Raw genomic sequence first — 15,175 nt, 5'->3', positions numbered from 1 at the left:
AACTAAAATATGTAATGTTAAGATAGCAATACTCCCCAGATTGAGACAGGCTCAAGAAAATTGCTACCAAAATTCCAACTACCTTGTTTGCAGAAATGGACAAGCTGATCCTAAAATCCACATGGAATTGCAAGGGACTCTAAATAACCAAAATAATCTTAAAAGGAAGAAAATGTATTCATATTTCCCTATTTCAAAACCTGAACTCCAGAGCTATGGTAATCAAAACAATTTGTTACTTGTATTAAGGATATACATATAGGTCAACTGAATAGAATTGAATGTCTAGAAATAAATCCATATATTTATAATCAATTCATCTCCAACAAGACTGCCAAGACCATTTAAGGGGAAAGAATAATTTCTTCAACAAACGTTGCTCAGACAAATGGAGAGCCACACACAAAAGAATCAGTCTGGACCCCTACCTCACGTACACAAAAATTAACTCAAAATGAATCAGGGATGTAAATGTAAGAGCTGTAAGTGTAAAACTTATAAAACCTAAAAGCCTAGGTATAAATCTTCATAACCTTGTATTGGGCAATGGTTTTAAAAATATGACAACAAAAATACAGGCAACAAAAGAATACATAGATAAATTTAACTACAGATTTAAAAATTTTTGTGCATTAAAGGACACCATCAAGAAAGTAAAAACACAGTTCACACAGAATGAGACAAAGCCTGTGCAATCATATATCTAATGAAGGTAGTATCCAGAATATATAAAGAACTCTTTGTAACTCAACAATAAAAGGCAAATAACCCAATTTAAAAATGGGCAAAAAATTTGAATAGACATTTGTCTAAAAAAGATATACAACTGAAAAGATGCTGAATATCATCAGTCTACAGGGAAATGCATATCAAAACCACAATGAGTTACTTCTTCACACCAACCAGGATGATTATAAAAATTTTAAAACAAACAAAAACAGAAAATAATAAGTGTTGACAAAGATGTGGAGAAAATAGGACCCTCATATATTGCTGGTTGGGATTGCAAAATGCTGCAGCAACTTTGGAAAATAGTTTGGCAGTTCCTCCAAAAGTTAAACATAGAGTTTCCACATGACCTAGCAATTGCACTCTTATGTTTATTCTCAATAAAACTGAAAAACATGTTTACATGGAAATTTATGCATGAACATTCATAGCAACACTATTCAAAATAGACAAAAAGTAGAAATAATCGAAATGTTGATCAACTGATGAATGGATAAACAAAAGGTGGTATGTCCACACAATGGAGTGTTATTCAGGCATAAAAATGAAGTACTAGTGGGCTGTAATCCCAGCACTTTGGGAGGCTGAGGCGGGCAGATCACGAGGTCAGGAGATCAAGCATCCTGGCTAACATGGTGAAACCCCGTCTCTACTAAAAATACAAAAAAATTAGCCAGGTGTGGTGGCAGGCACCTGTAGTCCCAGCTACTCGGGAGGCTGAGGCAGGAGAATGGCGTGAACCCGGGAGGTGGAGCTTGCAGTGAGCCAAGATTGTGCCACTGGACTCCAGCCTGGGTGACACAGCAAGACTCTGTCTCAAAAAAAAAGCAAGACACAAAAGGCCATATGTTGTATGATACCATATGTATGAAATGTCCAGAATAGGCAAATCAGTAGGAATGCGGATTAGTGGTCACCAGGGGCTGATGATAGGGGAGAATGGATAAACTGCTTAATGGGTACAGCATTTCTTTTTGGAGTGACAAAAATGTTTACAATTATAGTGGTGATGGTGGTTCAATGTTGTAATTATACTAAAAAACACTAAATTATACACTTTAAAATCATTAAAATGGTTAATTTTGTGTAAGTTTTGTCTCAATTAAAGAAAACAGATTCTGAAGGAGGACAGAAAGTGCAAGATCAAAAGTGGGTTTGAGAAGTAGAAGGCAGTTTCTATTTCACATGGGTTGGTCAGGGAAGTTCTCTGACATAATTTTACTTTTAAGGACACGAGAAGGATATGGGAAAATAAGCCACAAGGTTACTGGACAAGGAATTCCATGCAGATGGAAGAGCAATTTTCAAAGCATGGAGGAATAAACATGCTTGGGGCTATCTGTTCAATGAAAGCAAGGTGGAAAATTTGAGAAAGAATAGTAAGGAGAGGAGATGCAAGCAGAGAGGCAGGAAGGGCCTGTTGATGTTGGGCTTAAAGGTCATTGTAGCCTCTTGCTTTCTCATTGAGTTAGATGGGAAGGCACTGGAGTGACACAACCTGACCTATATTTAAAAGGATCACTGTGGCTTCTATAGCATACAAAGTATAGTTGGGAGAAACGCAGAAATACAGAGGCCAACTAGGGGTTTGGCAATAGTCCAATTGAGAAGGGAAAGTAGCCTGGGTTAGGTTGTGTCAGTGATGAAACTGGTGAGAAGGGACCAGATTCTAGGTATTTTGAAAGAAAATATTGATACAATTTGCTGAAATACAACACGTGAGATATGAGAGAAAGAGAGGAGTCAAGCATGAGGTCCAGGTGTTAGAGAATGAAGTTGATATTTACTAAAATCAACTAACAACTTTATGGAAAGAGCGGACTTGGGAAAACCCAAGGGTATATATATTTACAATTGTTTGAGATTCCTATTAGATATTTAAAAGCAGTTTCTAGTAAGCAGCTGGATATTGGAATCTGAAGTTCAATGCAGAAGATCAGACTGGAAATATAAATCGAAGCATCTACACCACATGGTATTTACAGCCATGAGAGTCAATAGAAGGAAGTGATTAAGTGAATCAAAGCCACTAGGCAATTGAATGGATGAGGATTAACAAGAACCACAGAATTTGGTGATGCAAAAATAACTAGTGATCACTATTGAACATAAACAGTGCTGGGCATGGTGATTCATGCCTGTCATCTCAGCACTTTAGGAGGCTGAGGTGGGCAGATCGCTTGAGCACAGGAATTCGAGACCAAGCTGGGCAATATGGTGAAACCTCACCTCAACAAAAAAATACAAAACTTAACTGGGCATGGGGGTGAGCGCCGATAGTCCTAGCTACTTGGGGAACCGAGAGGGGAGGATTGCTTGAGCCTGGGAGGTCAAGGCCTCAGTGAGCTGTGTTTGTGTCATTGCACTCCAGCCTGGGTGACAAAGTGAGGCTCTGTGTCAAAAAACAAACAAACAAAAAACACTATACCAGGTTCTCTACTAGAGATCTGGAGATTTGTTAATTAAAAGAAAAAAAAAAAGGCAATTGCCTTTAAAAACATTATAGCCATTATATAGACTAACTCAGCAAAGGTTAATCAAGTGCTAATTATTATTCCAATGTATTTTTGTTGGGACCTTCTGGATTTTTTAGTATCGTACTAAAGCCTCAGAGATTAGGAGGAGGCCAAGAAAGAGGACAGTTAAAGAACTAGAGTAGGAAAATCAAGTTGGGACATAAACTAGTTTTATTAGCTATCTACAAAAATAGATCATTTGAAGAAAATATGGCATTAATCTGACTAGGAAAAAGGAAAGTAAGAGGAATGCATGGTATAAAAATAAATGTAGTTGTTCAAGCACAGCTGTTGTTATTTTTGAAATGTTCTTTGGCATCAGTTCTATAGTCACATATTTTTAAATGTCTATGGTGCACATATTTGGAATGGCACTTACCAAAGTGTGAATATCTCCTTCACTGAGGGCAAGATCCCGCTTAGTGATGAGATGGTCCCGCTCACCTTGCCCAGCAACCGTGTCATTCTTTTCAGTTGTTTGTAAAGATGAGATCTAATGCAATCACATTAACAAAATGGTGGTAAATGATAATGAAAAACATTTTATATCAGCATTTTGATATAAACCCTTAGATATGATTAAAAAACAGTGAATGAAAATTTAGTATGACAGAATATTTACCACTGAGTATATGGTGAGCAGTAAGGACAGAAAATAAAGATTAGAGTCTTTAATATGTACCAAAAAAGTTAGCTTCTCCCTAACCATTATTTTCAGCCCTTGTTTAGCTAGAGTGGAAACTGATGAAACACACAGAAATGGCCTGAAATTCCACAGTACATTTGTGATGTCAATCATGGGTACATCTTTTATTTTGTTTCTTTACATTTCCTTAGACCATATTGTATAATAGTTTCTAGTGCAAATCTGTGATGGAGATGACTATATCCAAAAGTCAAGAGAATCATGAGTAAAATGGTATAGCTTATCCCAAAGGTAGAAATTTTAACAACAAAACACCCTTGATGTGATATTATGCCCTGAACAAACAACAATGTGATGGAGCCAAGGTCAAACTGAGTCACTGAAAGACATCTCATGAGGCTCAGTAAGCACTCCATGAAGATGTGGTTCACTAGGATGTCACAGAATCAATTCTTACCCATTATACAAATGAACTTATCCTAAGTGTACTGCTTATGAACTAAACCATTTTTTGCAGAGTGGGTTTTATATTAAAATAGTTGTTTTATTTTATGAATTTCTTTTATAGGTTTAGAAAGAAGGCAATGAAATATCATTGTAATGAAGAGCTGCTATTAAGCATATTACCTTAATTCTCAAAGGGTTGATCTCCATATCTGAAGTGCAGTTCATTGGTCCATCAATATCATAATGAAGGATATACAACAGAGTGTTGTTATTATATTTGTAAGGCCACTGAAGATGGAGCATTGCCTTGCTGAATGAACTTGGACCATTGTTTCTCAGCTAAGGAGAAAAAAGAAAATGCATCTACACCTTGGGCAAAAATCTATTCCATAATCCTTCCCCTACATCAACTTCAGAAATCATGTTAGCAATAGGTTTTGAATAATAGCAGTTTCCACAGTTAACCTCTAATTACAATGTGACCATTTTTATGCAAAAAATGATCAAACTCAACATTTGTCTCTAACACAGAGTAATAGGTGTCAGGATAAAAATATAAACAAGGCTGGGCACAGTGGCTCATGCCTGTAATCCCAGCACTTTGGGACGCAGAGGCGGGCGAATCCCTTGAGGTCAGGAGTTCATGTTCAGCCTGGCCAACGTGGTGAAACCTGTCGGTGAAACCCTGTCCCTACTAAAAATACAAAAATTAGCCGGGCATGGTGACGCACACGTGTAATCCCGGCTACTCAGCAAACTGAGGCAGGAGAATCGCTTGAACCCGGGAGGTGGAGTTTGCAGTGAGCTGAGATCGCGCCACTGCACTCCAGCCTGGGCGACAGAGCGAGACTCCACCTAAAAAAAAAAAAAAAAACCAAACACACATATATATATATATATATATGTATGTATAAACAAAACACAAAATATTTAAAAGTTATTAATGAAGGATGACAAAGAAAATTTCTTCCTATAGAAATAGTTTTGGTTATTTGCCATAGGTATTTTCAATTTTTAGCCAGAACTACAAAACGCCCGTGAGAAAGTACCAATGACATTTCTTTTATTCAAGTAGAACTAATTGATTTTAAGCAACAAATTATATAAACTGCTTTATTTAAACAAAGCTATTTGTCAAATAAAAATGAATTTATGTACAGGGAAAATATTCAAAGAAATCTGACACATACTTAACCAATGTAGAGTTTACATAAAAATTACATAGAATTTTTTTTTTTAAAGGTAGCTTAGTTGTTCCTCTCTCCACTGGCTCGCTCACTAGGTTTGAGTAAAATCTAACAACTGCAAACCTCATAGATGTGCTGAACAACTGGCCCAACATCTTCTTCAGTCTCAGGGTTCTCCTTGTGCTCCCAGTTTGGAATCGGAAGAAAGATATGATCAGGACTTGAGACTCTAAACAATGACCAAAGAAAACCTACCATGAATATCAAAATGATATAGTCAGTTCATTTTCAAAAGTACCCCGTATTCATTACTCAAATAAATAAAATTAGATCTAATTTTAAAAAATACTTTAAAAGAAAACTAATGAACACACACATGCAAAAAAACTGCTCTTATGAAATGTACATGTAACAGGTGAATTGACAATTTGTGTAAAAGTTCAATAAAATTATTTTGTGCATGTTGTTGCCATGTCTTGTTCCTTCTGAGGATCACCCAGTATTGGGGGATTGGAACATACCTAGGATTTTATTTCTACAGAAGCTAATGCCCTAGTAAAACCACCACTAAACAAGTAGGGTCTACTGTCCAGAAGAGGCTAAGGCCTGATAGTTACCTTTAAAAAGCAATCATGAGAATGAGATACTCAACTAAGTATTCATACTGACCCTCTTATCTCAACTGCAGCTAAAACAGCAAGGTCAACTTTGTGAGATACAACTGGGCTTACTTTGTCAAATAGATTTGAGCTGAAAAAGAAAAAAACAAAACAAAAATGAATTATGCATAACCACCAAAAACATACAGAGGCAAACCCAGTGAAACTAAAAATTAACAAACAAAAGAAACAAGTGTGAAGCTTATACCTCAAAATAGTTATTTTCATTAACATTTAATTCCAAGAAGATGAACATTTTATTTCTGGATTTTAAATTTTGTTTTACAAACTCAAATCTGACAATAAAATTTATTCTTATAATGTAAATATTGATTTTAAAATGCTATAATCAAGCAATAAAATTTAATCTATGCTATTTTATGTTTAAAGTATATTACATAGTATATTTACAACAAATAATACTTATTTGATAGTTATAAGTGAATATCAGTTGTTTTCATACCTTTGGATTTGTAAGTCAAATTTCACAGAAGTATCCATCTCTGACTGCTGATGCACACTGAAACGAAGACCAGCTAAGAGCTGAAGGAGAGAGGAAAAGATAGTAATGCTAGTCAATGTCTAATTAGCAAAATTTCAAATTCAATGTCTAAATAAAAAATAATGTTCTAAAATGGGGTTTTTCTGAGCTTACAATAATACTGAACAAAGATAATTAAATCTTATTTTCTATCAAACCTATTTTACATAATATACCTGGGCCAATCCATAAGACAGCCTATTTAACAACAATTATTAATCATAATTATACCTCCTTATAATACTAACCATCTTTCTAAAAAGTGCAAAACTAAATGTTTGTTGATCCAGTGAAAGTCTAGCAACCGGGTACAAAACTTTGATAACACGAAGCTAACAACCAAAGTATGTGCTGTGTTCATAGGTCAGGAAAGAAGAAATGGATGGTTTACTAGAGTAAGGGAACCTGGCTAAAGAAGGCATGAGTAGGGCCACAACCAGAATTTCTCCACACACCTCTCATAACACTCCCAACACCAAATATCCTAATTCCTGCAGGCAGAAAATTGGTAGATTTTAAATAAAACAATTGAACCACCAGGTACAAAAAAGAAGTCTTCTTGGGGATCATATAAATGACATTTAAAAACAGTACTTCCTGGGTACTGCTTCCCACTCCACAAAACCTGGAACTGGCTACTTGGAATAAGCAGAAACTATATAATAACCAGAAAGCTAGAGAGAATGAGAATATGAGAAAATAAAAGCCATGCTCATTGTTAATAAAACATTGAATACATGTGAAAAACTGAACTTAGGGTAATTTGTTCAAGTTCTATCCCTAAGATACCGTACATCTAGAAACACTAATGACTTGTAATAGAAAACATACTAAAGAAATATGGAATATTTAGACCTATATTACTACAGATCTTCAAAGTACCAGTATCAATATGTAATTAAATAAATTCCATTGAAAAAGTCACACAGCATATACTGCCATTTTGTCCTTGCGACTAGAAATCCTACAAGGTATACTTTGTTTACTTTTTAGAGGATTCGGAAAGCAAGCCATTGGCTGCTTCTTTTCAGGCTCCTGGGCACCCTGCTCCACCATCTGAAGGGGAGCCTGAACTGACCTTTGCTTTGGTCCTCTGTGTGGGGCCTGTGATGGAATCTAGCTCACCTAGGATTGACAGTCTTGGTAGTTGCCAGAGTAGCTTTTCAGGATCCATTAAGGCATCAGTGTAAAATAGCAAAAATTATTATTTCAGTCCTTAGTTTAAACCATGTTCTCATCCATTTACTAAAGTGAAGGAGGCATAAAGAGCAGCTGACTGCAAACCGTGTAGGAGTACAACCAATTGTTTTCATATCTTAGTTAAAACTAAGCAAAACTCTGCTAATCATTTAACTATTATAGCGAAACCAATTTAAGGACATTGTTTTGAAGTGTTTATTTTTAAAAATTACTATGAGCCCAGAGAACAATATGCTTTTCTATTTGCCAGGTAGAAAAATCCATTTAATTAAATTGTCTTACTTGAGTTCCAGCCTTCATTGGGTTTCCAAGGTCACATACCACCTGGCGAGTTTGGTTTTCTGTCTTAAATGCACAGGAAAGTCTTGCTAAGGCCTTTGATAGACAAAAAATGAATAAATAAATAAATAAATAATAAAAAATAAAAATGGATATGAAAAGAAATAAAGTATCATGCAGTTGGATATTTCAGTTTCTTGTCCTAAGCAAATAAATCTAGTTGAGCAAACCAGGAGGTAAGGAAAAAGCCAGAATTGGGTACAATTGCCACATGGAAAGGCAGAAGTGTTTCTGAAAGATCCCTAGAGGACTACCATACATAACCATATAGCCTCTGACAAATAATTTGATGGACAAGCTTACACACTTTATCTATCTAACCTCATTTCCAGGCACTTAGCTTGCAATTCTAAAAATGTCATATCAATGCATTATGCAAAGTATTAGGCTTAAAAGGAATTATGTAAGATAGGCACTACATTGTCTAGCAATTTAGCCTTAGGTAGAATAGCTAAGCTTGTGCTTCACTAAATAGGGGAACAGCTCATTAATGTTAATAAGATCTGTGAGTGCATTTCGATTTTTAAAGAGGCAGCCTGCTTACTTCACTGTTTCGGACAACCCCGATGAAATCAGCCTGCAGTGGAATGGAAACGATGAGCTCAGCTTCATAGGCACCTTCTCCTTGATTCTGAGCCTTAACAATCAATGTCAGAGGGTTGTCATCCCCAATATAGATCTTCTTTTGATCACTACAAGTTAACAATACAAATCCAGACTGAGAAAAAAAGACTACATGGGGAAAGTATGACTGTTCAAAGAAACAAGAGATAAATACACAGCACTGACATGTTCAACAGTGTCTCAAGATATTTTAAGACTACTTCACAGCTTGACAGAAAACAGAAAATAGCACACTGGGTGAAAATCCAATGCTTCTCTCAATAAAAATAAACATTGATGCCACTAATATATCACTATCATTCACATCTATTACTGAAGTGAATTATATGTACTTTGTAATTCCCCAATATTTTTCTAAAAGCTAAATTAAACATGTGTCATAATTCTCACAATATTCTTTATAATTCATATGCCTTACAAAATGGTAAGGATATTCCTTGAGTTCAAAGAATGTTTACCATGAAGTGTATCTTTAAAATGATACAATATTACTTTGTGATATTACCCAAAGTTGAATGGTAATAACTCTTTCAACCCAGGCAACTAGTGAAAAACACAGTGGATATTTTCTTCAGAAGCTCAATATTGATAGTTTCAGTATTATAGAAAATCACGCCTTACTCTCCAGTATAACTAATTCTCGTTAAAATATGTTAGTCCTTTGAATAGAAAAATGTGCCCTTCCATTTAAATTTCTTACTACATTATTATTTCAAGCAAAACTTACCTATCTACAGAAACTTCCAGCTTGGGTTTACAGACATTGTCTTCACCACAGTCAAGTAGAATGTGAGCCTAGAAAAACACATTTTATTTTTCTATATGAAAAATACCAATGCAGGTGGCATAAGCAGTGTTTATCAATATCTATGTGGTTATGCCTATATGTACACATGTATATATTTTCATATACTCATCAGCTTGTTTGTATACCTGAATGCAGAAGAGACCATGGCCACTTATTTTTAAACAGGTCAGTGTAGCCAGTCAAGAATGAGAAAGAAGAAAAAGATCCATAGGAATATAATACAGTTCCTTGGAACCTTTCAGTTTTATGTCAGATTAAGCTGTTATCATCTTTGAAAGAAGACTGGTGTAGAAGAGAAAGTAATAGTCAAGAAATGAGGGTTCATTTTTACCCTGCTGCTAGTTAAGTTGTGAGATGTTGGGCAAAATAGACTCCCTTCTAGAGTTTCTCATTATGGACTGTGCCTCTACCAATATCAGGAAATAGGGCTGCAGAGGATAAAAGAATAAGGAGCTGTAGATATTCAGCAGCAATTCAGACAGGCAGAGAGACCAAGGGGCAAAACAAACTGGATAAAATGAGTCCAGCATTGCATGGTCATTTGGAAAAAGATGAAGGAAAAGGAACTTGAAGCATTATAGTTAGCCAATCAGGGTAGGTGAAAAAAGCAAAGACCTGAACTTTTTCCCCACTAGATCTGGCCAGGAGAATGTTCCAGCTAGAGCAAAATGGAAACACCCAAAAGAGACAAACAGTGGGAAAAAAGCAGAGGAGCTGGATAGGATGTGAAAGAAGAAACATAAAAATTAAGAAAAGAATGGAAAATAAAGATGAGGCCATTTTTGCTTTGTCTATTGGTAACATCCAAAGGGCTTCAAGCACAGAAGCAGACAAAAAGAAGAGAGAAAAGGATTTAAAGGAAAAGAAAAATAGAGTCCTTTAAAAAAAGGATGATGATTGTAAACTTCCAAGTCACAAAGAATGTCTGGAATTAAGGCTTCAACATACACATTTTGGGGGAACTCAGTTCAGCCCTTAACAATATTTAAAATATTGTCATTTTTACATGGAATCACTTAAAAATTATCAGTGGAATATTTTGCATTCTATTTCTTACTGTCTTCCAAATCCAGAATGTATTATATACTTTTAGCACATCTAAATTCAAATATTTAGGTTTTATTAGAAATTTTCTTTGTAGGCCAGGCACAGTGGCTCACACCTGTAATCCCAGCACTTTGGGAGGCTGAGGCGAGCGGATGACGAGGTCAGGAGATCGAGACCATCCTGGCTAACACGGTAAAACCCCGTCTCTACTAAAAATACAAAAAATTAGCCGGCGCGGTGGCGGGCGCCTGTAGTCCCATCTACTCAGGAGGCTGAGGCAGGAGAATGGTGTGAGCCCGAGAGGCAGAGCTTGCAGTGAGCCGAGATCACACCATTGCAGTCCAGCCTGGGCAACAGTGTGAGACTCCGTCTCAAAAAAAAAAAAAAAAAAAGAAAGAAATTTTCTTTGTATTTAGAATTCATATAATTCACAGTTGAAAAAGTAGATTCAAATACTCAAGTTGTTCTAAACTTACTAAAAGTTTTGCAGTAAGAGAATTAAGCATCAGCTTTTAACATTAATTAAAATTAAATAAAATTTAAAAATCAGTTCCTCAGTGACACTAAGCCCATTTCAAGTGCTCAGAAGCCATATGAGGCTTGCAAGTGGCTACTATATTGGACAAAGATTCTTAACTGTCGTTTTAATTTGAAGGAAACACAAAAATATATGTGAATTAATTCAATTACCTAGATATAAGCAGTTGCTATAAGCCTTTTTTAAAAAGGACGATTAGAAGAACTATATGGTGATTCTTTACATCATGCCAAATATAAATCAAGGCTTGATTAGATCAGGAAGAAAGTGTGGACTTTGCAGATAACAAATTAACTAGTGATAAGGTATAACACTCCCAGTTAGAATGTTAGATGAGTATCTTAAGTTTGCAATGAGACATATGTATAAAATATTAATAAAACTGTAATATAGAGATATTTGGCTAATATCACTCTATAGGGGAAAAAAGGACTTAGCTGGCACTGAAGCAGCCATAGTATTAAAATATGCTGTCAGGAAAGATAGTTTCAGAGATGGAAAAGCAATGTCTTCCATGCTCAGACAACCAAATCTCTACAGTTATATATGTTATATCTTGCACAAATTAAGAAATTAATATGTATTTGAGGCCGGGCACAGTGGCTCATGCCTGTAATCTCAGCACTTTAGGAGGCCAAGGTGGGTGGATCACGAGGTCAGGAGATTGAGACTGTCCTGGACAACATGGTGAAATCTCGTCTCTCCTGAAATACAAAAAATTAGCCGGGCGTGGTGGTGGGTTCCTGTAGTCCCAGCTACTTAGGAGGCTGAGGCAGGGGAATCGCGTGAACACAGGAGACAGAGGTTGCAGTGAGCCAAGATTGCGCCACTGCACTCTAACCTGGCAACAGAGCAAGATTCCGTCTCAAAAAAAAAAAAAAACTTAGTGTATTTGAATGAAAAAAATGAGAGAAAAAAACCCAACTCTTTCTGCAGAAAACACTAAATCTCTAACACCAAAGGATTAGGGAGCAGAACGGGAAACACTAGAACTGCATTGTCCAATATAGTAGCCACTTGCAAGCCTCATGTGGCTTCTGAGCACTTGAAATGGGCTCAGTGTCACTGAGGAACTGATTTTTAAATTTTATTTAATTTTAATTAATGTTAAAAGCTGATGCTTAATTCTCTTACTGCAAAACTTTTAGTAAGTTTAGAACAACTTGAGTATTTGAATCTACTTTTTCAACTGTGAATTACATGGATTGTAAATACAAAAAAAATTTCTAATAAAACCTAAATATTTGAATTTAGATGTGTTAAAAGTATATAATACATTTGGGATTTTGAAGACAGTAAGAAACAGAATGCAAAATATTCCACTGATAATTTTTAATTGATTCCATGTGAAAATGACAATATTTTAAATATCGTTAAGGGCTGAACTGTGTACCCCCAAAATATGTATGTTGAAGCCTTAATCCCCAGTATCTCAGAATGGAACTATATTTGGCGATATGGTCTTTCAAGAAGTTATTAAGTTAAAACGTCTTTAAGGTGGGCCCTAATCCGACGACTGATGCTTAAAAAGAGATTAGGACACAGACACACACACAAAAGGAAGACCATGTGAAGACACAAGAAGGTGACTGGTGACTGTCTACAAGCCAAGAAGAGAGGCCTCAGAAGAAATTAGCCCTGCTGACTCTTGATCTCAGAATTCTAGGCTCCAAAATTAGGAGAGAACCAATTTCTGTTGTTTAAGCCACCCATTCTGTGGTACTTTGTTATGACAGCCCTAGAAAACTAATACAGATATATTTTTAAAATAAATTTCACCTATACCTTTTCTACCTTTTTAAAAAAATGTTGCTAACCAGCTAATTAAAAATTACAAATTTAAAATTACAATTAAAACTTTGTATTTCTATTTGACAGCAAAAAGAGAGTGCAAAGAAGAGTTTGTAATGTAACCAGCGAAATGAAGGATCCATTTTAGAGAAAAGGAAATGATAAAAATGGTGGGGTAAGTAATTAACATAAAAACAAGAGTGAATAACAAAGCTAAGAATGCAGAAAGAAACATACCTAAAAGTTAATAATGTCACTGATGGAACAAATGTAGGACACAGAGGAGACCAAAAAAAATTTTTTTCAAACAATGAAGAATGAGAATAGGTGGGAAAAAAGGAAGTCAAATATTACTGCAGTTATTTTTGCCCTCCAAGGGGTTTCAAAAGTTAGCCTACTTGATCAGTTGGTTTTAATATGGTATTGGCATTAAAGAAATTGGATGGGGAGTTTGGAAAATTAATCAAAAGCAGTGATAACAATGATAATAAAAGATTTCTAAAAAATTATAAAACTATAAACAGAAAATAACCATAACCCATATATGAAAGCACATAATACAAAGGGACAAGTAACAATTGACTTTTAAAGAAAGTATAATACTGAATGACAGACATTAAGAGGCTCAGATGGTCATTATTAAACTATTAATCAACATTATTGTGCATTCATTAAAAATAAAAAATGTAAAGAATATAAACACAGAAGTATGGTTATAAGTTCCATGTTAATGAATACTAGAAAATGGCACATATACTATGATTATTAAGGTACAGGATGAAATATGAAATTGTTAAAATATAAAAATTAGAAAAGACTTTTAAAAATATTTTAATTTGCCTTTTGCTACTGTCACATATACAGAAAACAAACCAAAAAAAAAGAGCTTATGGGATCTTAGAAAGACAAAAAAAAAAAAATGACAAACTAAATTTAGGGCAAAGAGTTATGAAAGAAGAAATATTAATGTAAAAACATGAACATGTAATTTAAAAAGGAGAAATAGTAACTAGAATTAACAATATTTAAATACATTACACATAAGATTTTCTAAAACTAGAATACCACCTATCAAATTTTGTTGCTTTCTTTGGTTTTCTGAAAAGAATTATTTATTTACTATATATGCACTTTTTAAAATTAAAATATCAAAGATAACATAGATATCAAATATATTTAGCAAAATACTAAAATACTATGTAAACAGACTGGCACTTTGCTGTTCTCCTTGAATTATTTTCCTATTTCATGTATATGAAATGTGATCCTGTCTTTCTCTGTATATCTCCATGTTAAGTGGCTTTAAATATCTCTGACTTGAAAATTCAGATTCCCAAAAAAATAAAAAGCAAAAAGAAAAAAAAATAGAAAATTCAGATTCCTAACCTTCTGACTTTGACTAAACATCTATCAATATGATAAAGGAAATCTCTAATATTTAAAAACATGAATTGTAAAAAAAATAACAATATCACATTAGTGGTAAACTGAGTACAGTACCTGTCGACTAATGTTAGCAGGCGTGAACTGGTTAAGAATGGGTTGCAAGCCTGTTGTATCAGCAGCTGTTCTATAATCCAACCGATATTCCATAAAAATAGTAATTGGAGTGAGTTTGTCTCTAAATTCGGATTCATCCTAGAAATGGAAATGCTTTGAATTAATGATAACATCAACCTAAATTATCTGGAGAAATCCATAAGTGCACATTACAAAGCCAGCTGTATTCATCCCTAAGCCTTCAATTCTAACAAAATTCTCTGGAAAATTATACTTATGTAGAAATAGAATATCTAAAAGAAGATTATCCTTATCAAGTAAGAACCTTTAGTCAATTTTTGTTTAACAGTACACTATTCGATTCACACGAAAGTACGAGACATGTTAACAACATGAACACTCAAACACACACACCCAACATAAGAACATTATTGATACTGCTGAAGCTACCCACTTACTTCTTTCTCTTCCTCCCTCTGCATTCCTTCTCAATAGGATTACATGTAGTCTTCTGTGATTTGCTTTCTGTCCTACACTCTTAAGATCCATCCATTCTATTGCATGTAGCCTACGTTAATTTTGTACTGTTGAGTACTATTTCAT

General features: G+C 34.8%; 1 protein-coding gene across 2 annotated transcripts in view; it reads right to left on the bottom strand.

The window, feature by feature from the left end:
* ITGAV (integrin subunit alpha V) overlaps positions 1–15,175 on the bottom strand; it is a 91,960-nt gene that overhangs the window by 7,367 nt on the left and 69,418 nt on the right. For both annotated transcript variants that reach the window (XM_030803397.1, XM_030803398.1), the window contains 9 exons: positions 14,573–14,710; positions 9,616–9,683; positions 8,809–8,956; positions 8,208–8,300; positions 6,648–6,727; positions 6,195–6,275; positions 5,649–5,754; positions 4,519–4,677; positions 3,625–3,738 (listed from right to left, as the gene is read on the bottom strand). In XM_030803397.1, the coding sequence (XP_030659257.1) occupies positions 3,625–3,738; positions 4,519–4,677; positions 5,649–5,754; positions 6,195–6,275; positions 6,648–6,727; positions 8,208–8,300; positions 8,809–8,956; positions 9,616–9,683; positions 14,573–14,710 (987 nt within the window). The remainder of the gene's footprint in view (positions 1–3,624; positions 3,739–4,518; positions 4,678–5,648; positions 5,755–6,194; positions 6,276–6,647; positions 6,728–8,207; positions 8,301–8,808; positions 8,957–9,615; positions 9,684–14,572; positions 14,711–15,175) is intronic.

This window comes from Nomascus leucogenys, chromosome 22a (genome assembly GCF_006542625.1).
Source record: "Nomascus leucogenys isolate Asia chromosome 22a, Asia_NLE_v1, whole genome shotgun sequence".
NCBI lineage: Eukaryota > Metazoa > Chordata > Mammalia > Primates > Hylobatidae > Nomascus > Nomascus leucogenys.
This window is presented reverse-complemented; position numbering and strand designations above follow the sequence as displayed.